The 26779-nt window shown below is 38.3% G+C and overlaps 3 protein-coding genes and 3 non-coding genes across 8 annotated transcripts; 2 read left to right on the forward strand and 4 right to left on the reverse strand.

Moving 5' to 3' along the window:
- Window positions 1-6484: 6484 nt before the first annotated feature.
- On the forward strand, window positions 6485-6566 carry Trnas-aga. Its single transcript has one exon. It is a non-coding gene; the product is annotated as a tRNA-Ser (tRNA).
- A 2365-nt stretch (window positions 6567-8931) lies between these two features.
- LOC119553075 (putative phospholipase B-like lamina ancestor) lies at window positions 8932-11875 on the reverse strand. The gene is made up of 3 exons (XM_037863205.1): window positions 11580-11875; window positions 10968-11084; window positions 8932-10906 (listed from the first exon to the last, which is right to left on the reverse strand). Exons 1-3 carry the CDS (start codon window positions 11837-11839, stop codon window positions 9289-9291), a joined length of 1995 nt encoding a protein of 664 aa, XP_037719133.1. The 5' UTR covers window positions 11840-11875; the 3' UTR covers window positions 8932-9288.
- Window positions 11876-11916: 41 nt separating this feature from the next.
- Window positions 11917-21611, reverse strand: LOC119553077. Of its 3 annotated transcripts, none has more exons than XM_037863206.1 (3): window positions 20935-21611; window positions 13323-13378; window positions 11917-12264 (listed from the first exon to the last, which is right to left on the reverse strand). In XM_037863206.1, the coding sequence occupies exon 3, from the start codon at window positions 12121-12123 to the stop codon at window positions 11953-11955; it is 171 nt and encodes a 56-aa protein (XP_037719134.1). In that variant the 5' UTR covers window positions 12124-12264; window positions 13323-13378; window positions 20935-21611; the 3' UTR covers window positions 11917-11952. The 3 variants fall into 3 exon arrangements, 2 of the variants coding, with proteins under 2 accessions (XP_037719134.1, XP_037719135.1); XM_037863207.1 differs by lacking the exon at window positions 20935-21611 and adding an exon at window positions 19484-19503; XR_005219754.1 differs by lacking the exon at window positions 20935-21611 and adding an exon at window positions 17286-17496 and having other exon boundaries at window positions 12122-12264.
- A 1342-nt stretch (window positions 21612-22953) lies between these two features.
- On the forward strand, window positions 22954-23026 carry Trnav-uac. The gene has a single exon. It is a non-coding gene; the product is annotated as a tRNA-Val (tRNA).
- A 400-nt stretch (window positions 23027-23426) lies between these two features.
- On the reverse strand, window positions 23427-23499 carry Trnav-uac. The gene has a single exon. It is a non-coding gene; the product is annotated as a tRNA-Val (tRNA).
- A 191-nt stretch (window positions 23500-23690) lies between these two features.
- Window positions 23691-26248, reverse strand: LOC119554552 (kinesin-like protein KIF3A). The gene has a single exon (XM_037865518.1). It carries the CDS (start codon window positions 26079-26081, stop codon window positions 24048-24050), a length of 2034 nt encoding a protein of 677 aa, XP_037721446.1. The 5' UTR covers window positions 26082-26248; the 3' UTR covers window positions 23691-24047.
- Between the last annotated feature and the right edge of the window lie 531 nt (window positions 26249-26779).

Below are 26779 nucleotides of genomic sequence, written 5' to 3' on the forward strand. Positions count from 1 at the left end.
CAGAGGGAGGAGCAGCGTTAAATGCACTTACTTCAAAGCGCCAAAAGCAACAAAAGAGGCAACGAGTTGAGCCAAAAAGTGTGGCCAAGTCACACACACTTAGTTAGACGCACTCACACTCGCACACACAGTCACACTAACTTACACACACTTAGAGGCAACAAGGGAAACCACTTAAAAGTAAAGGCAAAAGCCATCCATGTAAATTTCTTTAACTTTTCTCCTTTTTCCATTTCAGTGTTATTTTTTTATACTTTTTGCATTTCATTCTGCCATCATATTTATTTAACATATTTCGCACTGACTGAGTGTGTGTGTGTGTGGCACGCCCCTAAATTAAATGCCGCCCCGTGTCCTTGTGTACATTTCATGCAATTGGATTACATGGCACTGCTTTCCATTTTCCTTATGCCCTCCTTGTAGACTTCTCGTTCTGTTTCTTTTTGTGCCTGGCCTTTTGTACAATTTCATTATTTCATTTTGTGAGAAAAGGAAAATGTTTTTTCACTGGATTTTCCCCTCGTTAGAGTGCGAAATTCGTAGTAACTTTGCCTGCACGGGGTTTTGACAATTTGTGAGGGTTTTCGGGTGGTTTTAAGTAGAGTGGATACAGCTAATTGAGAAAAGGGTGATAAGACTACTAAATAACTCAAAAAACAAGTAACAAGTAAGCAAAAAAAAATAACAGCATCCTATTTGTTTAGCAAGTATGTATCTATAATATATTATAATATCACATAATAGCATATTTAATAATGGTGAATTTTAATACGAGTATAAATGTGACTTCTAACTAATAATCAAATTTATTATTGCTAATTAATTAGATTTTTTTAAGTTACCATTTATTGCCCTTTCTGAACCATCCCCAGCACATTATTTATTTAGTTCAATTACAAATTACTGTTGAGTGCAGAAAATGTGGAAATGTCAACTCAGCAAAATTTATGCTTGAGTGAACCCAGCGACTTTTCCAGGTGATGGGGAAAATTCCAAATAATAATCGAACAGAACGGCAATACATTGAAGGGGCCCACTTTGTTCCGGTTTTTTTGTTTCCCTTCTGGAAAATGTTCTCCTCATTCGCATTCTTCATTCAAAAATGTAATTAAAAGCGAACAGAATGAAACTTCTCCCTCTATCTCGTTAAATAAAAACTTTATTAGATAATTTATGACATTTTGCGCCGCGGGCAAAACTATGTAGGAGTCTCGGGGAGGGGGTGCTCTTGGGTGGACCTAGTCAAGATGCTGAGACATCCTTCGCATCCTTATCTGCTCTTAAAAAAAAATTCAATTAAATGCTCAAGTGCCAGGCACGCACACAGGCGCACTGATGTCACCGCAAACACATTCATTGTGCCTGTGTGAGTGCGCTTCCTTTTCGGCACCAAGGACATGGCCCATCCGCCTGAAAAACCAGCTACCACCCATAATGCTGCTTAAGGTTAAGGAATTTAATTACCTTGCGGTTCGCTCGCATAACTTGCGCAAAAAAGAGACTGAGCTGAAAAGTAGCAGAAAATTCTGGCCTATTTTCATTGCATTATCCGCACAGACACATTGACACCTGGCCCTCACTTTTCCCCCTCAGCACGCCCCTCGTCCCCTCATCCCCTCATCCGTTTTTGTGAAAATTTACATTTTGTGTGGGCCAGAAATATTTATTTCTTTGCTAGACGGATGAAACGAACCAACTTTGGCCATCCAATAAATCTTACAGCATTTTTGTGTTGCATACTTTTGGATATACGTTTTACAGGAAATTGACGAGCGGGCTAGGAAATATATATTGAAAATAATATTATAAAGAATCTAAATAAACTTCGGTAGTCAGATTTGAGTGGTTTTACCCAGATTTGCTGCCATATCGCTACAGTACTGATCTATTATTATTTAAAAAAATATTTTTTAAATTAATTTAAAAATATTTATATAGTGAACAAATTTTGAATTTTTAAAGTGGATAGTTAAAGTGGTTTGGTAAAAACAACTGACATCTTATTCAATATTTTTCAACTAAATAAAGCAAATTTAGCATTTGTTGTATTAAATGTCTTTTTGTATTTAATTTAAATATAAAATACGAAATTATGAATTTAATATGGAGATATTAAGTTTTGCTATTCCATTTTTAAAAATGTAGTATCTTTCATTCCCCATTTGCCCGATATCCTTTACTCCTTAAACAATAGTGACTATTAGTTTTCCTTCCAATCCAACTACTTAAACTAATAATAATTATCTGCTCAGCTCGACGCCCATTTGACAGCAAATATGCCAAGAGAATAAGACATTTGAGCGCGTTAGCCCATTGCTTTTCAGTTGAAAAATCTTTCTATTTTCCCTTTTTGGCAATCGCTCAAAAGGATGTTTGCAAATGTAACCAAGAAAAGGCGAACCGCCAACCCATTTGCGCAGGAAGTTTTCCTGTGGCCTTTTCGCCGAAATTTTCCGCCCCCGTTTACTGGCAAATTGGTTGATAACAATTGGGAACAGAAGCTTCGGGAGCTGCAGTCACAGGAAAACGGGAAAACGGGAAAAGCCACCGAGTCAAGCCAGCCAAATAAACCATTCAAAATCAAACTAACCAAGTTTTAAGTGGGGAAGGGCACGTGCCAAAAGTGCCAAAGTCGTTTGCCTGAAGATGCTGCTCGAAAAGCACAGTTAGCGCTAAAAGAATTTCCCACCAACTATTGCATGTCAAACATTTGCATCCTGGAGGATGACGATCCCCAGAACGTATGAGAGAATGTTCAAACTTTGTTTCGTTAGTTTCGATGTGGTATAAATCCTTGAGCTTTGAACTTTTTCTGCACTGTGCAAAATTACACACACTCACACACACGAAAAGTTGTTAATAACAATTCGGAAAAAGAAAAAGTTTGGGGGCGGCAAAAAAATTATGGGAAATGGGAGGGTTGGCGAACAACAAAATTTGAGTTTGTTGTGAAAAATGGGCTACAAGCTAAGCTCATTTATCACAATGATGAAGTTGCCAAAAAAGTGAGGGAGTTGGCCGAAAGGATGAGGTCATGTCACGGCGAACAGCATTCGATATTCATGCTTTTACTTTAATCATAAACCGAGACAGAGGCACTTCAAAAATGTGAAATAAGTCGCCCAGTCAATGTTTTGTTCACCCCGGATCCCTTTTTTGAACTCCGAACCCTTCATCCCGTTCAATTTGATTGCAGTTCTCAACTTCAGCTTCGCTGATGACTTTGTTTTTGTCAACGTCATGACTGTCATGCAGAACGTGTTCCAGTTCATGTTCCTCCACTCCACTCTACTACAGTACATTCCACTCCACTCATGTTGTGTAACAGATTTTCCCTCTTTGAGGCGATATTTATTGTTTTCCAACTCGTAATACTTCGAGTGGAGCGGAAGTGCTCGGTTAAGATTGCAGCCAGCTGCTTATTGGCATTAAAGCCGTTCTATTTGAGTTATGGCTTTGATGTGTGACTAAAGGTGCTTGGCTGCACATTAAGTTAAAACCTAAAATAGCCTGCTTGCCCAGGGAAAACTTAGCTTAAAATCAGCAGGCTCGAGGTGGAAAACAGTCACAAAATAACCAGAATAACTACAATAATTTATGTCTAAATATCATACACCTATTTTATGGTTTCCACAACTTTATCCTTCTTACCTAAAAATATACATATGGACATTTAAAGTGTGTAAGTGTAACCTTTTGAAAATACATCATTTTAGTTCTTATTGATTTTGAAAAAATGAGTTATTAAGAAGTAGCTTACAATTTAATATTTTATTTTATATAATTATATGGTGATGTCTAATATCAATGTAACCCTTTGCCATAACAATTTTTATAGTAATTTAAAAAATTTCAAATAAATATCTTACAATTTAAATTGCTGTGTAAAGTTAAAAAAATTTAAAGCCACCTAAAAAACGTTTCAGTATACAACGAAAGATTGTTAGAAAGGAGTAACAAAATCCAGCCGCCAGCATAATCTTAGTGTACAAATTGACATGCTGATATGCCACAGATAAAGTCAATTTTGATATGCCAGAATACAAAAATGATAAACATTTTCGATGATTTATTTCTCTGCTCAGACTGTCACATAACATATACAAAATAATCTCTGACCTCGTTTTATAAAACCCAGGTTTCAAAACAACATTTATCGGGCATCGTCTATTTTTGCATTTGCGGATATGCAAATAAGTGAAAAACAATCCATTAATCGGAGGCAATTAGAGTCTGCGGCAAATGTCACTTTGATGACCCCTGACCCCTCGACCACTTGGTGATATTAATCCGCATCCGGATTGCGGCAGTCGACAAGAAACACAGAGAACACACAAAAAACCGCTCCACATTTCAATTTGATGACCCGATGACCTCGCTCCGGGGGGCGTTGCCTGTTAGCAGGGGCAGTGGGCGTGGCTGTGTGTGGTCATTGTTTGCCACATCGAAGGGTTAAAGGCCTTAAAGCCAACAGTCAAGGCCTTATCACTGGGGAAGGAAAAGGAAGGCCACAGCATTTTAAAGGACACAGCCTCCCTTTGTGGCTGCTAAGCCTTACAAATTTGTTATTAAGATGTTTAACCCAAAAAAGCGCCACAGATGTGTGGCAGCAATGCGCAAGCAATCCACAAAAAATGGTCACAAATAAATGAGCAAATAAATAACAAGTTGCTGGGGATAGTCTTTTGTGCGACGGATCACAGGATATCTGGAGATTTAAGGGAATTTCAGGGGGTGACTGGTGAATTCTGACCCTCCAGGTATGTTTTGTTGTCTGGTGCGTGATAAGCACTCGAGAATGTCGCTGCCGGGCAAGCAATTTAAGCAATGGAAGGACTTCCCTCACACAGATACACACTCACACCCCAGCCGTTTGTCAATGTCCTGCGGAACGCACATATCGCCAAAAACTAATTTCATCAAATGCGACTTACTGGCCACAATAAATTGAATGTTGATGGAAAGCAAATCAGGCCGAAATGTAAGTCAAATGGTTTACCTGAACATATAGGGTTTTGTTTATTTGTGTTTTGCGTAACTCCAGGTGGGCACCCGATTTGTGAGTAATTTAATACATTTCTACTAACAAGATCAAAATAATATAATATGTGTATTAGATAAATAACAATATAGTCCATGAAAAGGTACACAACATTTATAAATTGTGTTTCATAAACATGATTCCATTACTCATTATGCATTTCCCAATCAGTAGAAGGGATATTAAATTTTATCACTTTATAGAGGCATTTATTTTGTATCGATAGGGCTCTTCATCTTTGATGATTGATTTTAATTTCAATTATTTTCTACCTCAACCTTTTAATTTTATGCGTTTACCAACTCTGGTCAGTCTTTTTTTTCTGGTAACCATCTGTGACCAATCCACGCTGCCCAAAAGTAGGATACATCCACAAATGTTTCCACTTCCACGCATACATAATTAAATCAAATATACACACGCCCACGCAGGTAGAAATACTGGCGGCACATATGTTACGCATACGCAGCGTTGAACACTTAAAAATGCTGGTCACTGTATGCTACGCAATTGCGTGGCTAAACCATAAATCACACTGCCTGCACAACGCCAACACCTGCCAACCTGAAAACTGGGCGGTAGGGATGGTTTAAAGCGATTGGAATCGGTGGAAATGGCATATAGAATATAGCCATCGGCACTGGGGGCCCTTGAGCAAATGCACTAATTTCCACCTTTGCCATGCATATTGATATATCAACTGAAAACTATCTGCGCGGAGGACAGAGCTTGTTGTTGTTTGCCCATAGCAGCGTCATTAGCATCAAAGTAAATTTACGTTTATAAATTAGCCCAAGGGCGAAACGAACTGAATGGCGGCCATAATTCAGCCAAATCATGTGAGCAGAGGCTGAGATATAGAGACAACAAGGAAGATGGAGGGGGTGATGCAGGCGGGAAATCCCGGGAATGACCTGAAGTATGCAAAATACCTCACCGTAATTCCTGCTCTCACGATGCACTAAAAAAATGATGTCCAGATACAAATTACAGTTTCAGTTTGTTTCAAAAAGTATAAATCCATACACTTATTCTTTATAAGGTAATACTTTTTATATATTTTTCAGAAAATATATTTTTAAGATCATCATTAAAATGTTTGAAAAGATTTATAATAAACATATACAGAGTAAAGATTTCCTTAACATTTTGTAGACAATCTTTAAATAGACCAACGGAACTTGAAGAAAACAAAAAAAAAAATTCCAATCAAGTTCTTAATATAGCTCAACCCAATACTTAATCTTTTTAATAACTAGAACTGGAACGGCAAAGATAAGATATATTAATAAATAGTCAATATAACTAACCAATGATAGTGAAAAAATGCGAACGTATCTGTTCTGTATAAATTAAATTTATAAGATTGTATCCGCTCTATTTTTATAAGCATGGTGGCATGCCCACACTTTTCAGTACCTCTTCGCAGCGCCCTCCCATCAAGCAGTCGTGGCCGAGCGGTTAAGGCGTCTGACTAGAAATCAGATTCCCTCTGGGAGCGTAGGTTCGAATCCTACCGGCTGCGATCAGTACAAGATTTTTTTGTTATTTTTAATTTTTAATGATTTTTGACCAAGTTATATATTATATTTATTTATATATTTTTGGAAACGTAAAATCTTGGTTTTTTAAAAGTATCTTGACAAATCTGACGGAGATATATTTTTAATAATGCCCAAAATGAAGTAGCATATGAACTGCATTTCTTTCTAGAAAAGTTAGTTTAAGCTTTGATATTGGTTTTTGATTTTGGGGCTATAAAATATTTGTTGAGTGTACCTGGCTAGTTTGTTCGTTGGCACAACTTATGCAAATTGCGACTCTTTGGCTTGGTCTTTGTCAAGCTAAGAAGTTGCATACCAGCGACTTGCTAGAGCTCATTGTTTCCCCCTTAGCTGGACTACATAATATATATGTATATATATAGGAAAATTGCATGTTTCACTGCAATGAAAACAAATCGCAAAATTACCATAATCAAAGCATAAAAGGGATTTCAGTTATATTCTTAGTCACCCGCACAGCTTCCTCTTCGCAGCCTGTTGCCGGCTCTGAATTTCCGACCAAGACAAAAGAAACGAACCTCTTTTCCTTTTTTTTGTACTTTCTTTTTGTTTTTTCGAAAGTTGTCGACCAAGTTTGCTCAACGAAATATTTTAAAGTAATTGGCCTCGTTTGTTGGCTGCCCGGGATGCGAGCTGCGAGGGCAAATTGAATTTCGGAATAGATCTATTTGAGTTTGGTAATTGGTGCGGGGCTCTCCTACGAATTGTTTTTGACAAGTTTCAGCTTGTACTTTATTGTGGTCCTCCGTCCTCACGCTCCGAAGAACAGGAGTATAATTGAGACGAGGCGCCGAAAAGAAGTGTCACAAATAAAAGCTTAAAAAAGAAAATATATGTTCGTCGAGAGAAAAAATATAAAAAGATAGTTTCTAAATCTCAAACCTACTTCTAATAGTCATCTTCTAAAATCTTTAAGAATCTTGAATTATTTAGGTGTAACTCCTTAAATTATCTCTCGGTGGAGGAGCTTCCATTAATATACCAATAAAAAGTTGGAATTCGAACCCAAAACTGCACTTCTAGTTTCCATAACTTGTGTAATTTGAATCCGATTATGAAGTGTAATATCTCCATGAGTTTGTCGCTAAATTCTCTTATAATCTGCATTCAAATATTTATTTTTGACGAGGGTCAATACACAATGACACATTTTCATGTTCCATTTTTACGTATTTTCCATTGGTTTCAGAGTGGGAACCCAAAACTGCATTTCCATATTCCATAACTTGGGTTACTGAATTCCGATTTAGACGTGGGATACCTCTTTGAGTTCGTGTTTGAATTTTCTAATGATCTAAATTCAAATATATCTATTGAACGAGGGTCAATATTTTGACCCATTTTCACGTTCGATTTATCCGTATTTCAAATGGGTTTCAGAGTGGAAACCCCAAAACTCCACTTCTAGATACCATAACTTGGGTATTTTGACTCCGATTTTGAAGTGTGATACCTCTATGAGCTTGTGGTTGAATTCTCAAATAATCTACATTAAAATATATCTTACAAAAGAGGGTCAAAATTTTGACCCATTTTCATGTTCGATTTTTCCGTATTTCCAATGGGTTTATTGAACAGGAACCCAAAACTGCACTTCTAGATCCCATAACTTGGGTATTTTGACTCCGATATTGAAGTGTGATACCTCTATGAGCTTGTGGTTGAATTCTCTAATAATCCACATTAAAATATATCTTTTAAGCGAGGGTCAAAATTTTAACCCATTTTCATGTTCGATTTTTCCGTATTTCTAATTGGTTTCAGAATTGGAACCCAAAACTGCTTTTTTAGATTCCATAACTTCGGTAATTTGATTCCGATTTTGAAGTGTGATACCTCTATGAGCTTGTGTTTGAATTCTCTAATAATCTGATTTAAAATATATCATTTAAACGAGGGTCAAAATTTTGACCTATTTTCATGTTCGATTTTTCCTTATTTCTAATTGGTTTCAGAATTGGAACTCAAAACTGCTTTTCTAGATTGCATAACTTGGGTATTTTGATTCAGATTTTGAAGTGGAATACCTCTATGAATTTGTCATTGAATTCTTTAATAGTCTAATATAAAATGTTTTTTTAAGCGAGAGTCAAAGTTTTAGCTTATTTTCATGTTTGATCAGATATTTTATCATCTCATAAATATTTTCTTAATTTATTTTTTTTAGTAAAGAAAATAAATAAATAAAAGAATCCTATTTCAAAAGCTCTTTTAAAGCTTTTGCTTTACACTTTTCCTAAAAGGTTTTTGACTTAGCTAAACACAAACTTTTATAAAGTCGAAAACCACCTGAAAAAAGTGAAGTCTATATTTAAAAACCATTTAGTGGTTTTGGTAGTTTTCTTTATTTCTCTTTTATAAAGTTATAAAGTACAAAAATTTGCTGCTAAAAAAAAGGTTTACAATTTCGTTGCTAATTTACAAAAGACCTACGGGAAATAAAAAGTTCACCAACTGGAAGACAACAATCGATTGGACACATAAGTACAATACATACTAAAAGACTATGGACGTAAGATATGGTACCAACTAGGAACACACAAGTTATACGAGACAAGACAAGACACTATCTACTGAATCTAGGACAATTATTGCTTTCCAGTTTTCAAATGGATGGAGGTGGGTAAACAAATTCGATTGGGTTCTACAAGGGTTTAAAAGAAAGAAACCTCCTCCGCTGATCTACCACGCCCACTTGGGGGAGACCTTGTCAAAGTTCCACTCATCGGGATGTCCCTCATGACCGCCGCCCTCGTCCACGGGACTCATCTGGGACCACTTGAAGGGACCGCTGCCAATCTTTCGCATGGCAATGGCCCTCATATCATTTCGCACCGGTCGCCGTTCCGTAATGAGTTCCATTTCGGCCAGCCGACTATCTGCATCCTCGATACTCACGCTGAGTCTTTCATCACCCATGGAGGCGGCGGGGGGAGCACCACCAGTACCATCACCATTCTGTCCCGCCTCATCCTCCAGAGCCCTAGGCTGGACATGTTGGAATCGCAGGAAGACTGGACCCGCAAAGGCATGGAAATCGGTAATCCCCAGACGGGCATTGTAGGAGAACAATTTCAGATCTATGTTTCCATAGGCAATCGACTCCTGGCTGCCCAGCAGATCTCCGCGGAAGCCATGGGTACGCAGATACTTGTCCACAGCCGCCAAACTGGTCAACTCCTGCTCATCGGCCACCGACAGCTGTTGATCCTCGCTGTAGTTCACGCCGCTCATCTCCAGGACCTTCTTGAAGTACGGCACTCCGTTGGCCAGCCACGATGAGTTGCCGGCCACCAGTAATTCCTGGGTCACATCCTTCTGCACCATCAATCCAGGCAGCTGCTCCGAGATCCACACCATATCCTTCAGCTGATCATGACGCTGTTGTATGGCTGTCCTATCCTTCTCGTTCACCGTCACCGCAGCATCGTCATGCTTGTCATCCCCCTCGAGGACATTGTACAGATTGTCCTGCACCTTCATCTTGTTCAGATCCACGGTGATCCACTGCTTGGCTCCGGTGAACGGATGCCTGGTCATGGCACTGGCCCAGGTCTGTCGGCTCTGGGATATCCGATTGGCAGCCATGACTCGAGCCACCAAGGGCACCATCTTCTTGGGATCCACTCCCTGCCACAGCTGCAGATTCTCGTTCTTGATGCCAACACCTCCAACAATGGCATGCAGATGACGACCCTTGATGGTGTAGAAATCATCGGTGGATCCGAGGATGCCAGGATAACCAGTGAAGGTAATATCCACGCCGGGCACCGTATTACTCCTTAGCTTGGGCGAGAAGTGATAGTGGAACTTGTAGCGCTTCTGTATCCTTAACATCGACGAGTAACTTCCTGCCGTACTATGACCAAAGAGCAGTTGAAGTGCCTGTGGCGACTCCTCCTGCTGCACAATCTTCGTCAGCATGGAGGCACTCGGCAGGAAGAAGTTCTTGGGCTGATCCGTAACCGACTCCTCGGCATTTTCCGTTTTATTGGGCAGCACATAGTTCTCATAGTAGATCTTCAGATCCTGGATATCAGCAGCGGCGTTCATAAGCAGAAAATCGGAAAATGGTATCTCCTCCTCCAAATCGGAACGAGCTCGAGATGCTCCACGTTTGTAACCCGTTTCCAAGCCCTCCAACTGGGTGATGAACAAATGCAATTGATGCCAGTAGTGATCGTTTTCAGCCTTATCAGTCTGCCTCTTCAAGCGATTGTAGTTTTCGGTCAAGAGGTCCCGCAGCCAACCGCAGAATTTCTTTGTGCTCTCATCCCGCTCGCAGGAAGAGGAAATTGTACTATAAGATGGGGAAAACTCAATAAAATCTTGAGGTTTATATATACTATATAAAAACGTACTTGGACCACTGGTTGTAGATGTTCCTCCAGGTCAGCGAACCTTCCAGCATTCCAGCTGCATAGGCCTGCACCCAATCCGGGTAGGTTCGTTGGGTCTCCACCTCAATTTGGGCCCATCTTAAAAATATTATCAAAAAATAAATTAGAATCTGAATTTACTTTAAGTCTAAAATAATCACACGAAAAAAACATGGGTATATGATTTTTAAAATACGAAGGTTCTACTTTTACAAATCTATTTTTTATAAAGGGCTTATTTCTCAGTGTCATGTAAATGTTCTGGTTAGTTATCTGTCAGATAAAGTATAGATTAACTTAATTTGCTTAGGAGGACAAATTAATTTTTTCAATATGAATTTATTTAAGGAACAACAAATCTTCAGAAAATGCAGTGTTTAATTTAAACAAACTTTATGTCAGCTTAACCCAATAACAAAAGTTAACATGACATACAAAAATCGTGCTTTTTTAAGACTACTTTACTTTAAAGATATTTTCATTTAGAGTACATTTATAGAAAAAATCGTTATTTAACTCACAAAATCTAAAATTCAAAGCTACTATTTTTTTGAAAGTAGAAACTAGTTTTTAATGCAGAAGTAGACCCCTTACCCATTCTCATAAACCGAATCCTTGTAGCAAATCCTGCCCACACCCGTGGGAATGTTGACCAGATCGTTCTGCTGCTTCCAGTTTTCAATCTGGAAGCCCACCTGCTTGGTCCACAGAGCGGTGGCACAGTAGGTGCCATCGTACTCCGGCCGCTCCATGTACCCGATAAAGAAGGCTCCGATGACCAAGAGACCAGCACCGATGAGGATGTAGGTCCCTATCCGCGTTTTTTGCCACGATGCACCAACGACTTTCAACATTGTACCGGCCGTCCTGAAGCTGCTACGATTCGAAGAAAGAAGATGCTTCCGAAAAACGATCCAAGAATCACTAGTATTCCAATGTTCAGACTCTACTCGATTTTTGAAGGGGCTTAACCCAAATAATTGTGATCGGCACGGGCGGCGTAGGAGTGTCCAAGGCGGTGGGCAATCAGGTGGCCAGTGTGCAGGTGGTTCTGTGGATGGATGGTGAAGGTGCTGGAGGAGCAGGAGGTGCTGATCTCGGTGGCCACGCTGTTGAGCGCCTTGGCCGAGTGGTTCATGGGTGGTGCGCTGCTTTCAAGCAGAGATTCCAACGGTTTCCAGGTGGTTATATATGCGTTACTGTTGACTTTAAATGGTTTCGGTGGTTGGCGGTGGGTCTGTGGATTTTGGCTATGTCTTTTGAGGTTCAAGTTGTATCCCTGGAAAATAAAAAAAACCATTTGATATATTAGATCATGATCATATATCAAGACATATGACGTCTTGATGGAAAGTTTATTTATGCCATATAACAGCCATTCATCAGTGTAAATATTTACCCTATAACTAACGAAAATAAACATTTCAAAGATTTCTGTTTTCATTGCCTTTATTACTGCATGCTCATTAAATGTTATAACCTATACCTAAATCTTCAAATGATTCGCCCTTGAACCACTTCCAATATTTACACACTTTCCCCAGAGATCCCATTATCCAAATATTTATTTCACACTTTCGCTACATTTGGCAAAGGAAATTCCTTTTTTGCAAATCCCGTGGTAGGTTGTAAACAAATTAAAGCATTTGTAAAACTAATAAATTAATTTTATGGCTCGAATAGTACTCGAGTAGCCAAGTTGCTTTATGGCCAACACAGCAGCTGGGGAAATGGTAAGAGTGTGCTAAAAAACCTAAGCAGGTGCTAACCTGTTCTACAGATGTGGTCTAAAAATCTACATAATTAAATAATCTTCAAGATCGTAATGGAATGTGGATGGTAGAAACAGCGGAAAACTTGCAATCAGTTTATTTACCTCGTCTTGAGACTTGTCCTTAGTTAATTAATAAACAGCATTATGATTACAAAAACCAAATTGCTTTTTGCGTCTATAAATTATACGATTTCAAAGCCAATGCCAGCTCATTGAAGATCTTGCACAATCCCTAATGTAAATTGGAAATTCTATTCGGAAATTCCAAATTAAACCTGTACTAGGCGGGAATAAACAATATTATTGTGTACATTTGGCACGTGGGGAAAAAATTCCAAATCCTATCAAAGTATCGTAAATAGTTTTTTTTTGCAAAATTTTTGAACAAATCTGGATGGTATTAACATCAATCAGTCAGCATGCTTATACAATTAAACATTTATATTGAATGTGTATTCCTAGATTGTTTTCTCTGATTGTGATTAAATGTATCTTATAAATCTAAGGTTTTGTCGATACTTAGAGGAGGAAATATTTATTGGACTTGAATTTATAATCATTACCTTTTGTTTCCCGGGTCCAGGAAGCTGCAATATCACAAGTCAACCCATTTGAAGAACTGAAAGAAATTAAAACATATGTTTTGTTTAGTTTAATATTCGATTATCTATAACTAAAAGGCGCCTTTAACTTAAACATTTACTCAGACATTTGGTCTACGTTTTATTAATTCGTTTCTTTGCTTATTTATTCAACTGGTCGCACGTCTCAAGATTTGTCTGATTTCTGCCGACTAATAGTAAGAAGTCTGGAGTGTCTTTGTTTACTTGGGACTCGATTGGACAACGCTGAGCAGGCGCACGCGCTTATTATTGTTGGCTTATTTGTCATAAAATGTTGATCATGGCAATTACTGGATATGCGATATGATATATGATCGCTAATTGACTGGTGGTCTTTGGTAAGGAAGGAGAAGTAATTGAGTTCTTAGAAATCTTAAGGGAGTTCACATTGACCTATTAATAACTATTTATATTTTATAATAATCCTATCCCTAATTACTCATAGTACCATAAGTGCCTGTTGTCACAACCCTTAATCGGCTCAATTGCGATTAATAATCTTAAGACCTGGAATTTTATTATGACTGAGTACTTAATTGATACGTTGGAAAGCTTCAATGAAGTCTAGAAGTTATGGCATAGAGTCGTTAAAATTAATGAATGCGTGAAAATTGTATTATTTAGTAACAGTTTCTTTTCCAAGTATTTAAATCGTAAAATTTCCACAGTCATTTAACTGAAATGCCAGTTTGATAACCTGACAACTAAGTTGTTTTTGCAAAACGACTCAATTAACATGGTAACTGATATTTTTTTGCAACGCCAATTTTAAAAGCCTTTTAGCTAAAACAGTTTAACTTTCAAATAATTCATATGTGAGGTAACACTTTTGTTTCTGTGACTAATCAGTGGGCGTGAAGCTATAATCAATGATCTCAAGGCTCAGTGTAAACAATTGAACTGAAAATTATAAAAAAAGATCCAAAGTAGCAACGGAAATGTGTTCATTTCACTCATTTCCATTTCATTTCGCTGTGAAAATAAACAGCATTTAAGATAAAGTGAAAAGAGTCAGCCTCAAGACATCAATCGTTGAAATCAGTGAAACAAGTTTATATTTTTAAACATATTAAAGGTAATCCATAACAAAACTTAATTGACTTGCCCTCTTTGAAGGCTGCACCCCTCATCTGGGATGCCAATATATGTATACAGTATAAAGACAGATCCAAAACTGACAAGTTCGAGGTAAACTTCAACTGACGTAAGAAATTAGCAGGAAAGCTAAAAACAAACGTAGGCTCTAAAATAGCAAGAGGAGCATAAAACTGGGGAATGGTTGTGAGATCCCACTGACGTCTTTGCAGCTCATTTAACTAACTTAACTCGATTAACGCTATTATCATTATCGTCGTGCAAACACAGTTGTTTTGTTTTTTAGATACATATATATATGTATCCATAAAAATCCCCTGTATGGGCTACTGAGCTAGATATAGTGACAATGTTTTCATAGCCCTGACAAAATTATCATATGCATTTACAACCGTTTGTCAGTTGATCAATCACATTTCAGTCGGGGGTAAATAATTTACACAGGCCAGACCCAAATCGAGCTTAACTTCTGCTGTCGCCAAGTGAAAAAATATTGATAAGATTGTCAGCATATTTATTAGTTCAATATTTAGATATGCATGTCTAGCTTTTGGCAGATTAAGAACGTAAGTTCAATCAGCTGAATTCTATATAGTTCAGTCAGATAAGATAAATCATAGTCTAGCCGCAACGAAATTTTTCCGTACTATAAAGGAAATTTACTAACGAAAATATATATTTTGATATATGTGTGATATTTAAGAACTGATCAAGATATTCTTAAGTAATGGTGTGCTAATTTCAGAGGGCTTTACAAAATATTACACTTGCCAATAATAAAAACCCACACATGTAGTTTTGAGAATTTATGAAGTAGATAAACACATGAAATCGACCCACATAATCCTACTATATTTTTTGGTAAAAACCCGATTTTTTCCATAACTCATTAAAAGAATATTTCCATATCTATAGAAGGGTATATAGTATACTCAATTATTTTCTTGATTAATAACGATTTTCTATTGGAAACGGAAACTTTTGATGGCTGGCCATAATTTCCATTGTTCATTCATTCAAAATATACAGACTAAGTAAACACTTAAAGCATTTTTGTGCTGTCTGCAATATATAATTCCACAACAAATTCATAATCTTTCGTAGAATTCCGAGCGCTACATGTGGCATTAAGTGGAAAGGGGGGATCTCAAAACGTGCCACGTGAGTTATCCAGGAAATAAATTCATTATAAACCGTATTGTACAGTTTATTCACTCCCCCAGATTGTGGGAATCACTGAATGAATGCCCACGAATCGTCAACTATGCATAAGTATTTGCTTTTCATGGCATTCGATTGAGGTAACGTGAAAACTGCTAACTTGGCCGATGCCACGCGCCGCTATCCAGTTGACAACGCCGCCGATTTTGATAAGCCCCATGTCCGAGTCGAAAGTCTGGAGTGAGGACCGTGTAAACTGATGCTTGGGCAACTAAATTAAAAGTCAGCAAGGCAAATGCGCCTGTTTTGTAATGCCAGACAGCGCCGCACTGCGGAAGGCATACACTGAGCACAAAAGTATTAAACTAAATTCCCCAAACGGATTTTAATATGTTTCTGAAATGGTCATCTTAAATTTGGATTACGAACTCCTTAAAGCTTTAATCTGAGTTCATTATGAAATAACATAAGATCTTGAACACATATATCATACATATCAGGAATAAATTCCTCCATCTCATCTTATGTTTTTAAAAAGCCATCTTAACTGGGGCTTTAAACTATTTAAACAAAATTTCCGTATTCATTCATTCACTATAACGTTTTCTGATTTTGTAAGCCCTTTTTTGCTGTGCAGATACTTTATCTTTTGTGGGGACTGCACATTTTCGGATTGGAGCCCTTGTCGAGTGTTTAGACTACTGACAGACAGACAAAACTCGAAGCGACGCGTCGCGACGTCTGAGACTGGGGGATCGGAGATCCGGACAGAATTTCTATTATTCACACGTGGACGGGACAGGTTATTTAATTTGAGTTAGGGGAAATTTATGGCGAGCGTCTGAGCGAGTTGTTAAGACCCAAAAGGCGTAGTATTCCCTTTAAATGCCATCGAGTTCACTCATCTCAGCTGATGCGATTCAACACGCTCCAATCGAATGATAATCGAGATGCTAACCACTCAACCAGCTTATCGCAAGTGAGTTGTGAATGATACGATCAGTCTGCTGATTTAATCAGATTAAATATGGCAACAAATGTGTATATATATTTGATTAGCTAGGGGCTGGTTCGGGAAATTCTAAATTAGTATATGCTAATAGGCAGGGAATAAAAACGGCATAGAATAGAATGTTCATAATTTGCGAACGATTTGAATTCATGAATAATCAGGTATATTAAAAAAGATTCCATTGTCCCCATGATTTTCTTTTCACTTCGTATTCCCAGGGGAAACAATTTATTGAATCCATGATATAAGCAAATGATATAACTTCCTCCAAATATTACACCCCTTTGAAAGGTTTGACTTTACGTAAGATCCCCATTATTTGGATGTATAATTGTGTATACTTTTTACGGCAACTTCGTTTGATTTGTTGAATTTTTTTAAACAAATTGTATGCATTGTTTATATTGTATTATTCATAATATATTTTCTTCTCCTGAATTTTTATTTTCTTCTGTCAATGCGTAGTTCTATGTTATTGTTCAAATGTCAATGGCACAACAAGCTAAGAAAAATAATATAATTCTTGAGAGCTTTTCGGAACTAATCAGTTCAGTAATTCTGATGCAACGGAAACCGGTTATTTTAAAGAATCCCGTGGCTGATAAGTTCGTTTACCTTTTTGATAAGTCACTTACCAAAATCTATTAACTGCAATTATCTTAAAATTCGAGGGGACTGCGACTTAATTTGTATTAAAAATGTTTGTATGCCGCGTAAACCGGAAAAATCTGCACTGAATAAGTATCTTAAAGATACAGCGGAATCTCCTTTACGTCAATCTGTTGGCCTGATCGCCCTGTATCTTTTTGGATCGTGCGAATGCCTTGACGTTGCCACCGAAACTGGCGGTGCTTTTTCGACACTCGGCTTTTTGTCTTTCGGGACTCGGGTTTTTCTAGCCACTCGACGAAGGCGGGAAAATCGTGCGAAATTTTCATACCCGCTAGGCGAAAAGTTCACGGGTATGTGGTATTTTTTACGAAGGTGGGCATTTTTAATACTATTTGATAAGTTGGAGCATTTATCTGGACCTTCTTAAGTAAATGATTTAGTAAGATATCATTGTGATCCTAAATTTTGAGATATGGCACTATGTTTTTCACATATATGTAAGTATTGATATTGAATGGGATTTAATCAAGCAGGGTATAGATGTTTTTGACATTTTTTAGCTCCTTCAGCTGTTTTCAAAATATGGAACACATATATGATCATGTCTGCAACATTTATGAAAGTAAAACCAACAAAAAAATTAGGTTAATCTGAGAACTAGGTATTTATTAGTTGGGAATATACGTTTTCGAGCGATGTTCATTTTTAGCAATCAAAAGTTCTATTGAACTTGGCCGCCATTTTAGAGGAAGGGGTTCGGTTGGGTACTCTTCGGATTGACAGGTGTTATATGCGCTTTCAAAACAGCCATTCGGTTATCTCTGCCGAAGAAGTGCAACATCGGAGGTCGCAGAACGTGAGGTCTTGGGGTTAATTCAGCAAGGTTTCTCTTGGTCAGATTTGTTTATGGCCTTTATGGCTGATTTATTTGCGCATTATGCACTTGTCCATGCAAACTGCTAACTGACAGGCAATCGTGTTTCCGCTTGGCTACAGTTTTACAATTGAAATTGACATTTAATTGAGCCGCATTTCAGTGCGCAATTGAAAATGGTTTTCCCATGAAAATTGTGGGGCATTCTGCTTCCTCTCGTTTTCCGTCTGCCTCTCTCTTTGCGCTTTCTAGTGCATTTCACTTTCTTCGCTCAGCAAATTGATAAGAGTCAGTTTTTTGGGGTCAATCAAAATTTCTTGGGGGCCTGCTCTCAATTGAAATGAATTGAAATGGCGACAACTTTGTCTCAACATGAAACAAGACACACAGACATTTACATAACTAGAGGGTAAATCGAATGGCAGTGGATAACCTTGATTAATCTCTATCTCTTTGTATTTTTCTACACAATTTTATTGACAATTGTCGGTCAATATCAAAGCTCTTAGTGATCGGTACATACCAAGTAAAGGGAGATTTAGGAGAGTCTAAAGAACCTACTTGTATGTTCCCTTTTGTTCAGACTGATTCATCTCCCTGCTTTCCTGTTCTTCTTCTTGTACTGTCTGCATTCCATGTTGAACTCATATACTATACAGTCGAACTTCTTTAACTCTAACTTTCCTATGTGGTCAACATTTTTAAGGATGAAATTAAATATTTTGCGTAGCTCTTCCATTTAAAAATAATAATAGGTTGAACAATTCTGAGGTAATAAGTCCCTAATGACATATCCTAATCCTAACTCTTTTTATTAGTGTTCTAAGAAAGATAACAATATTTAATATATTTTAATTAAATCCATTCTTGCTGACACTTCCATAACATTAAAAGTAAATCTCTTATATATAAACTATTCAAAGATTGTTTCCATGTCCTCTGATCTTCCTGTTTCTCCTGCCGTTGGAGTTAGTGAATCCCTACTGTATGCCAACCCAGTAAGGACAAGAACCTCAAGGATTTTGACCTCATTTGTCTGGGGCTGTGGGAATCTGAGAATGTGAGCAGGGCAACTTCTCGGAAGACCTGCCCCTCTTGTTGCTTTAATAGTTTTTATTGCCTTTATTTGTTTGCTCAAGAAAAGCAGACTCCGAGGAACATTCATTGAAAAGAGCCGCGCATGCTCAGTGGAACAGAGGCAAAAACTTGTTGCTAGGCACCAAAAATTACCCCTGCCTTTCCGGCGATCGTTTTTTTTCTTTTAAGGTAATTTGAGAAGTTATATCTTGGTCTCTTTTTTGTGGAGTTTGTATTCTAGGCCATTGGCTTTTGAGGTTGAACTCTTACTTTTGTTTAAGCGAACAAAAACGTACTTGTTCGCAAGGTTTTCATTTTGCGGAGGTTTACTTTTCAATGAACTTTTCAATAAACTTTGCTTGGTGGCCGAAATGAACTGCTCAGTGGTGAGGCTAGAACTAAACTGCCACAGATTTTGATATGTTTGGAGTCCTCACATCTGATCTCGTGCAAAAATGGTTATCTACTGGAGATAATGTGGATGTTTCAGCGGAAAAGGCACTAAAACGGTCGGACAATCTACGTAAATACGTCAAGTACGAGGTATTTTTGGATGCCCTATGTCTTACTTTTTATATGACATGTTTATTTGGCAAACCTCCACTAGAAGTTCAGTAAATACATCGTGTGGAGTACTGTTTACTGGGTCTTCACCCATGTCAACGATCTGCTCGACACTCATGTGATCTGCTACGATTCCGTTACGATTCAGATACCGAAAACACATATATGTCAGAGTTGTTATTTAACGGATGACTCAACTTCAGAGTAAAGTCTAGCCAATAGCCGATAGCGAAGTCATTCACGGAACTTAATCAGTGGTCTCGAAGAGACATGTGCTAAATATGGGCGAACTTATTGGTATTTCCCCAATGAACTTCGATAAGAGTATGGCACATTAAAATCATTTCATAAGTTGATTAAAAACCGCATGGGATTACTAACTATTCCTTGGAAATCTTGTTCCGCAAATTTAAAAAACACATTCATGGGTGGAGAGTAAATCAGTTCTTAAAAAATGTTAACATAAAATTTTCTCAATAGACTAAACAACCCATAAAAAATGGCACAAATACTTTAAAAATGGGCTGTTTAATGACGCTATTCATTTTAATTTTAGATCATGGAATGCCTAGAAAAAAACTTTGACCACTATGAAAACCATAAAAATGTGAGAGCATTTAACATTTCCCACAGAGATTTAAAATATATATACATATATATATATATTATGCCTTAAACTATCTATTTTTAATATATGATCAATAGAAGATCACGAAAATATATTTTAATTTTAAACTTATTTAAAGTAGAAATGAAAATAATAAGATTAAAATACGTATTTGTCCTAAAAGTCAAAGAACGTATTCATTCATTCCTATTGCTTCAAATTGGAAAATCTGTGAAAAATACAACCCTGGCGAGTGAACAGAAGTCACTCAAAGGACAGCCACCCCTATTGCGTCTCATCTTTCGATCCCCGAGCCCCAGATAATCCCTGCCCATTGATTGAAAAAAAACACCCAGTCAATCGCAATATGTTGACCCTATTTTGTCGGTAAACAGATATTGCGACGCGTTCCTGATTTTCGCCATGGCATCTCGAGGTCAATAATGCTACAATGGAACTGTTTTCACTAACTGTTAACACTTAACACCCGAGTTCAGCAGTCTTCTACCGATTCGGTTTCGGAATAAGATCGAGAGCGAGGACAACTCACCGGAAAATTGAAATGGCTCGTGACTCAGGCAAATTCCGCGCTGACAAATGAGAGAAATTCGCTGGGGTTTTGAGATGATTGAGGGGCACTATTTGTTGGATCGCTGCTAAACTCAGCCACTGCGAAATTTGCTTTAACACGATTTTGCTATATAGTCACACAACGCTCTCGTGTTAATTATCCATGAAGGGCTACATTGGAAACGCACTGGGTAAGGTGTATATAACTTTTTCCCGATTTCACTCTCTGTTCGATGGGTTTATTAGCGGTTCTTGAGAACTAAACACGCACGTTTATTTCGATTAAAAAGTCGTCTCACTTCAGATCTTTGAAATGTTTGGGGCTATTGTTGCTATGCGGCTTGTTTGAAATATCAGCGGCAAGTAACTAATTATACAGCGTGGTCGAATATATGTAATGCGCTGCTTTGAGTGTTTATGGGAGAGTTTTTTAGAACGCGAGAACGTGGCGTTTTTAAAATTTTTTATATTATTTAAACTGAGCGTCGGACGATACTCTTTATTTATTGTATGTGGTACGTATTTTTAGCGTCGGCAATTGCACATCCAAGTGAAATTGAAAAGATAACAAACGAAGTAAAAACTCGAGTTCAACACGAAACACAGATCGCAGGGAATAAAAGCAATTTTCCTTCCGTTTCGACGATGCGCAGCGGAGAGAATGATATTGTGGGCCTGAGGCCGAAGAGTTTTACGATCGCTGGGAATGGCTGGGGTTTTCACTCGACTCAAGAGGGCGGTTATCGGTTCGGTCTGTCCGCAGAAAGTACGAGAGCAAACGCTCAACTACACCGGGCTACAAAAACCAGTGAAAATTCAAATGTTTCGGCACTAATAAAAAAAGAAAACTTTTATTTTTTATATTAAAAACCAAAAAAAAAAACATTTAAAAACGGAAAAGGTCTTCTCAAAAATATTTTTTTAGATTTTTTAGTAAAGAAAAAGTTAAGATAATGATGTACTTCAATACTATTAAAGACTGATAAATTATATTATATAAATTAAAGACCATGGGGAATTTAAAAAACAAAAAATGATAGTATTAAACATATTTTCAATTTTTTTTAGTAAAAGTAATGTTAAGATAATGATGTTACAATTTCAGTAAAGGAAGATCTTTAAATTTTTATTATGTTTCATAATTTTTTTATTAAAATACAAATATTGTTAAAAGTAAAGAAAAATTTTATAAATTTAAAAGCAGTTAGGGAAATTTTGATTAAAAATTATAGGAGGAGCCTAATTTATGTGATTTTTCCTATTTCCCCTGTAGCTCAGTGTTTGAGTTTTTTTTTTACTCATTTGGCAGCCGGTGTGTGAATAATCTCACCTTGCTCTCCCTGAATTTTTTACTCCGATCTTTCGGACCTGGCAACGAATTCTCTTTTTTTAACTTGGCGAATTGATTTCATGTGCATATGTAAATTGAACAGTTATTCGTGACGTCTTACGGCGATATCGGTATGGGTTTTCGAGTGGAACTCCGCCCCTCAAATCGCTTATAGCAACAAAGTGGGCAAACAAAACGTGCGGCGATAAGACCCGAGTGATATGGCGAAAATGCTCTTAGCCTGATTAATTTGGGTACCCTAAAAAGCGACAGGCGCTGAAATTCGCACAAAGTCGTGGATAAATAGTAGGAAAAAGTACAGTTCGGGTTTCTTATCACAGGTTTACCTGAACAAACAATGGCATCCCCTGCAGGTGGAATGAGTAATCCCGATCGAAATAACACCTGAGCGGAAGGCATTTGAATAAATCGAATGGCTCACAGTGGCAGCCAAGTAAAATAAAGATGAAAGGATTTTAAATTTAAGAAATTATTATTTATCGATTAAGTCCAGGGAATTGCTCAAGCTTATATGCTAATAAGCAATATTCCCTGCTTTCACATTCTTGGGTTTATTTTAAATCTCGATTATATTTTAAATTTCCGTTATATTTGAGAACCTTTCTGAGGGTTGTCTTGTATGAGAACTTTGCCACCCGATTTTCAGCTGGTTCCATAGTGTAGCGGTTATCACGTCTGCTTTACACGCAGAAGGTCTCCGGTTCGATCCCGGATGGAACCAGAAGGAAGTTAAATTTTTTCAAATTATTTTGTAAAATATTGAAAACATTTTTTTTACTCAAAATTGTTCCAAGTGCTTACAAAACTTCTTAAATGGTCTTAAGGAGACCGAAGTGCTTGTTTAAAGAAATTTAACACCAAGTAAATGGGACAAATATTTGTAAACTGTATTATGTTTCATAACGTTCCTATTAAAAAAATTTTTGAAACGCTAAAAAATTGTATACATTGTTTACGATGTTCAATAATTATAATAAATAATAAGTTTAATTGCGTTAAAAAACATGTTAGTTGTTGTTGGACTTGTCCTTACGATTTATAAAATGTTGATGCCTCTTAAAACAATTTTAAGTGGTAAAAAAAAAAACTATTTAAAAAAAAACAAAAAATTGATTTCCTCCTGGTTCCATCCGGGATCGAACCGGAGACCTTCTGCGTGTAAAGCAGACGTGATAACCGCTACACTATGGAACCAGCTGTCCCAAGGCCGTCCAAATTTCAGTTTTGTCCAGAAAGGGGATGAAAATCCACAGAATGCTTTTCAGCTCTTCGCTAAATTCCGAACTACAGAATTTGTAGCATATTTTTTCTGTTTAATAAATCTAACCCGCCCGCACTAGGCCCTTCAGGTATTCCTATTTAAATAAAAAGATTACACTGCTATCTGTGAGTATAATATATTTATTTAAAAGCCAAGAGCACATCAATAATACCTTATGTTTGTGCCTATTCGAGTAAAATCTTGTTTCTACTTAGTTATAAGCATTATAAAATAGATATAAGTTAAAAATTAAAATTACAAACACAGTTGTAAATGTATTGCACCGTTGTTCAACCTAAAAAGTATGTCCTAAACAATAAATCAACAAAAACTAAGGTCTAACAAAAAGGAAATTCGCTGAGCAAATAAACTTGAGGCTGTAGAAAATCAGGATTAGCAGGAGTAGAAACCAAAACTGGACGCGCAGACCGCTGAGGAAGTGCATCTGGTCTAGCAGTCGATTGCCCTTCCAAAACTCCCTTCAATATCGCCTGGCGGTTGTGGGTCTGGGGACGCCTGAAGTCCTTGGCCTGGCGGATTTGGAGCGCAGAGGATTGGACACTCCATCGGTATTGTAACTGAGATAGACATGCGAGAGATCTAGGAATTCGGGTTCCTTGCCACTGGTCTTGTGGGCCGAGATGTGCTTCCTCATGTTGTTTCCCGTGTAGGCCACACATTTTAGCTGCCACTCCCCGATGTCCTCATTCCAGTGGGTATACTGATTGATCATCGATTGGTACTCCTTGGGCACATAGGAATTTAGGACCAACTCGCACAAGGCGAGTTCTCTGGACAGGCTCCTGATATTCTCGTAGATTCCCTCCTTTTCGCGCTGGTGTTCCTGCTGTTGATCTGCCAGCTCCGATTTCACACCCATCAACATCTGCATCACCCGATGGATCTTCTTAGTAATGCCTGTGCTGGCATCCTGGAGCGTAGAATACCTCTCCTCAATGTCAATCCTTTCGGTGGCCTTTTGCTGCAGGGTTTGCTTGAGTGCCTCCTCGGATTTCTCATGTTTTTCCAGCTCGGCAATGGATTGCTCAAGCAGCATCTCTTGAGTTTGGGCCTTCTCCAGGAGATTCTCACCACCCACGAGGATTTTGCCTTCTAAGGATACCAGTTTATTACGAAGCGTTTCCTGCTCCGTTTTAGCATGCTCGATTTCCTTCTGATGCTCGTTTTTACGCTGAGCCAGTTCCTCCTTCTCAGCATCGGTTTTCTCCCGCTTCTTCTTTGGTTTCTTCTCCACGGCTTGGACTGTAGAAGACTCCATTTCAATCTCCAGGGGTGCCTCCAGTTCATCATCAGCTGTATCCTCCTCTTCTTCAGAGCTGGGTGGCTCCTCCTCCAAGCTGCTGCCCTCCTCCAATTGCTTGCGAAGACGAGCAATCTCCTCCTGAAAGTGACGGAGCAAAGCATCCTTGGGCTCCTCATTGATGTGCATGCGGTTCTGGATATTCTTAGCACGACTAGCATAGCGCAGAGTGGATATAGTTTCCATGTAGTTGCTATCCGCTGGACTGATGGTGGCACACATCACGGTCTTGGAGTTACCTCCCAGGGAGTCCTGCAACAGACGGGTTAGCTTGGAGTTCCTGTATGGTATGTGGGTGCTTTTTCCATCGACCAGAGCACTGATGACATTTCCCAGCACCGAAAGCGACAGATTGATCTTGGTGGCTTCCTTGAGTCGCTGTCCACTGGCTTGGGTTTTGGACTGCCTCTCGGAACCGGCAAGATCCACCAACTGTAGCTTGCCCATCCTCACATGCTGGACACCACCTTCGCCCAGTTCACTCCGCTCCACAGTTATAGAGAAGATGGCATGGGATCTGGAACTCTCCTCGTTCATTTTGGTGGCTCCCACGGCTCGATTTTTATTACCCAAACGCATGATATTCTCCAGATCATCGGCGTTGTGCACCACATAGCCGCTGAGATCCTTGACAAAGACCCCTATATCGGGTCTCTCCTTCACCTCCAGACTCTTGCCCACATCCTTCCCCAGCAGATCCCGCACCTCTTCGTTATATATCTCCATATAGCTGACTCGCACCAGGAACTTCTGGTTTTCCTTGGCCTTTGCGATGTGCCCAAAGATATGCGCAAACGCATTGGGAATTATGCCCTTTGTTTGTGGCGAATCCGGATTTCCGGACATGGTGTAGGTTTTTCCGGTGCCCGTTTGTCCATAGGCCAGAATGGTGCCATTATAGCCCTCCAGTACCTTGTCCACAATCGGACGAGCGGTGTCCACATAGAGATCCATTTGATTGGAACCCCCATCGAAAACGTTATCAAAATAGTAGGTTTTCGGTGGTTCATTGGCCGTGGCATTGGGTTTCATCACCGTAATGGCCCGGTTTATCTTATCCACGGATATCGCACTTAGCGCTCCGGCGGACAACTCATTTTTATCCATGGGTCGGGTTCGCACCACCACACGCACATTCTCGATTTCGTCATCGAGCTGGGCCGTTGTCCCGTTATTTCCCTCGTCCTGCGGCATTATGATGTTGATCCTGGATTCCTCGGGTTATTCCTTATCCAGTGAGTTCTATTATCCACTTTTTGCGCAGACCGCACTTAGTGGAAATCGATATTGGGGGTTTTTCTTCGCATTTGTTTATGCGTTGCTAGGTTTTTTTTGCTAATGATTAAACGACGGGTAGTCAGCTGCTATGGGGAAGTACGAAAAACTAACGAGAGGTTCAGAGGTTGCCAGATCAGCGGATAAAGGTCGTAGATGCTGATTGGAAAGTACCAAAGAGCTGATTTTATAAATATTTAACATTAGTTGTAATGCGGAATATAAGAATATAAAAATATATATCTTATGTAAAAACATATAAAACGATCTATAAGAGACATTTTACTTAGCTTTGAAGAAGTTTAAAAAACGCATATACGTTGGTAACACGTCAGCCCCCCAAGGGACTACTACGTTTTCTGGTGTTTTTAACAGCTGTAGTAAAAAGATTCTTAAAGATATCATCAAGTGGTTGCCAAAAATCAGAAAAAAAACTTAATACCAACAGGTTGTTTTAGTCGGATTATTGGGATGTATTTTAAGTAGGTATTGAAAATAATTTTCTTAATGCAGAGAATATTTTAGAATTACCTAATCTAAAAAAATTAAATAGATTTTAAAACAAAACAAAGAAATTCAAAAAACGTAAAAAGAAAATTCTTTTAGAAAAATTTACT

The sequence above is a fragment of the Drosophila subpulchrella genome, chromosome 3L (genome assembly GCF_014743375.2).
Source record: "Drosophila subpulchrella strain 33 F10 #4 breed RU33 chromosome 3L, RU_Dsub_v1.1 Primary Assembly, whole genome shotgun sequence".
NCBI lineage: Eukaryota > Metazoa > Arthropoda > Insecta > Diptera > Drosophilidae > Drosophila > Drosophila subpulchrella.

Bases quoted from the DNA above. Each gene is read 5' to 3' on its own strand.
- LOC119553077 (XM_037863206.1), bottom strand. From the start codon at position 12,123: ATGAACCACTCGGCCAAGGCGCTCAACAGCGTGGCCACCGAGATCAGC.
- LOC119554552 (XM_037865518.1), bottom strand. From the start codon at position 26,081: ATGCCGCAGGACGAGGGAAATAACGGGACAACGGCCCAGCTCGATGAC.
- LOC119553075 (XM_037863205.1), bottom strand. From the start codon at position 11,839: ATGTTGAAAGTCGTTGGTGCATCGTGGCAAAAAACGCGGATAGGGACC. The intron at 11,085-11,579 runs GTAAGGGGTCTA...AATATTTTTAAG, and splicing joins GATTCGGTTTATGAGAATGG to ATGGGCCCAAATTGAGGTGG. The intron at 10,907-10,967 runs GTACGTTTTTAT...CCCATCTTATAG, and splicing joins ATCTACAACCAGTGGTCCAA to TACAATTTCCTCTTCCTGCG.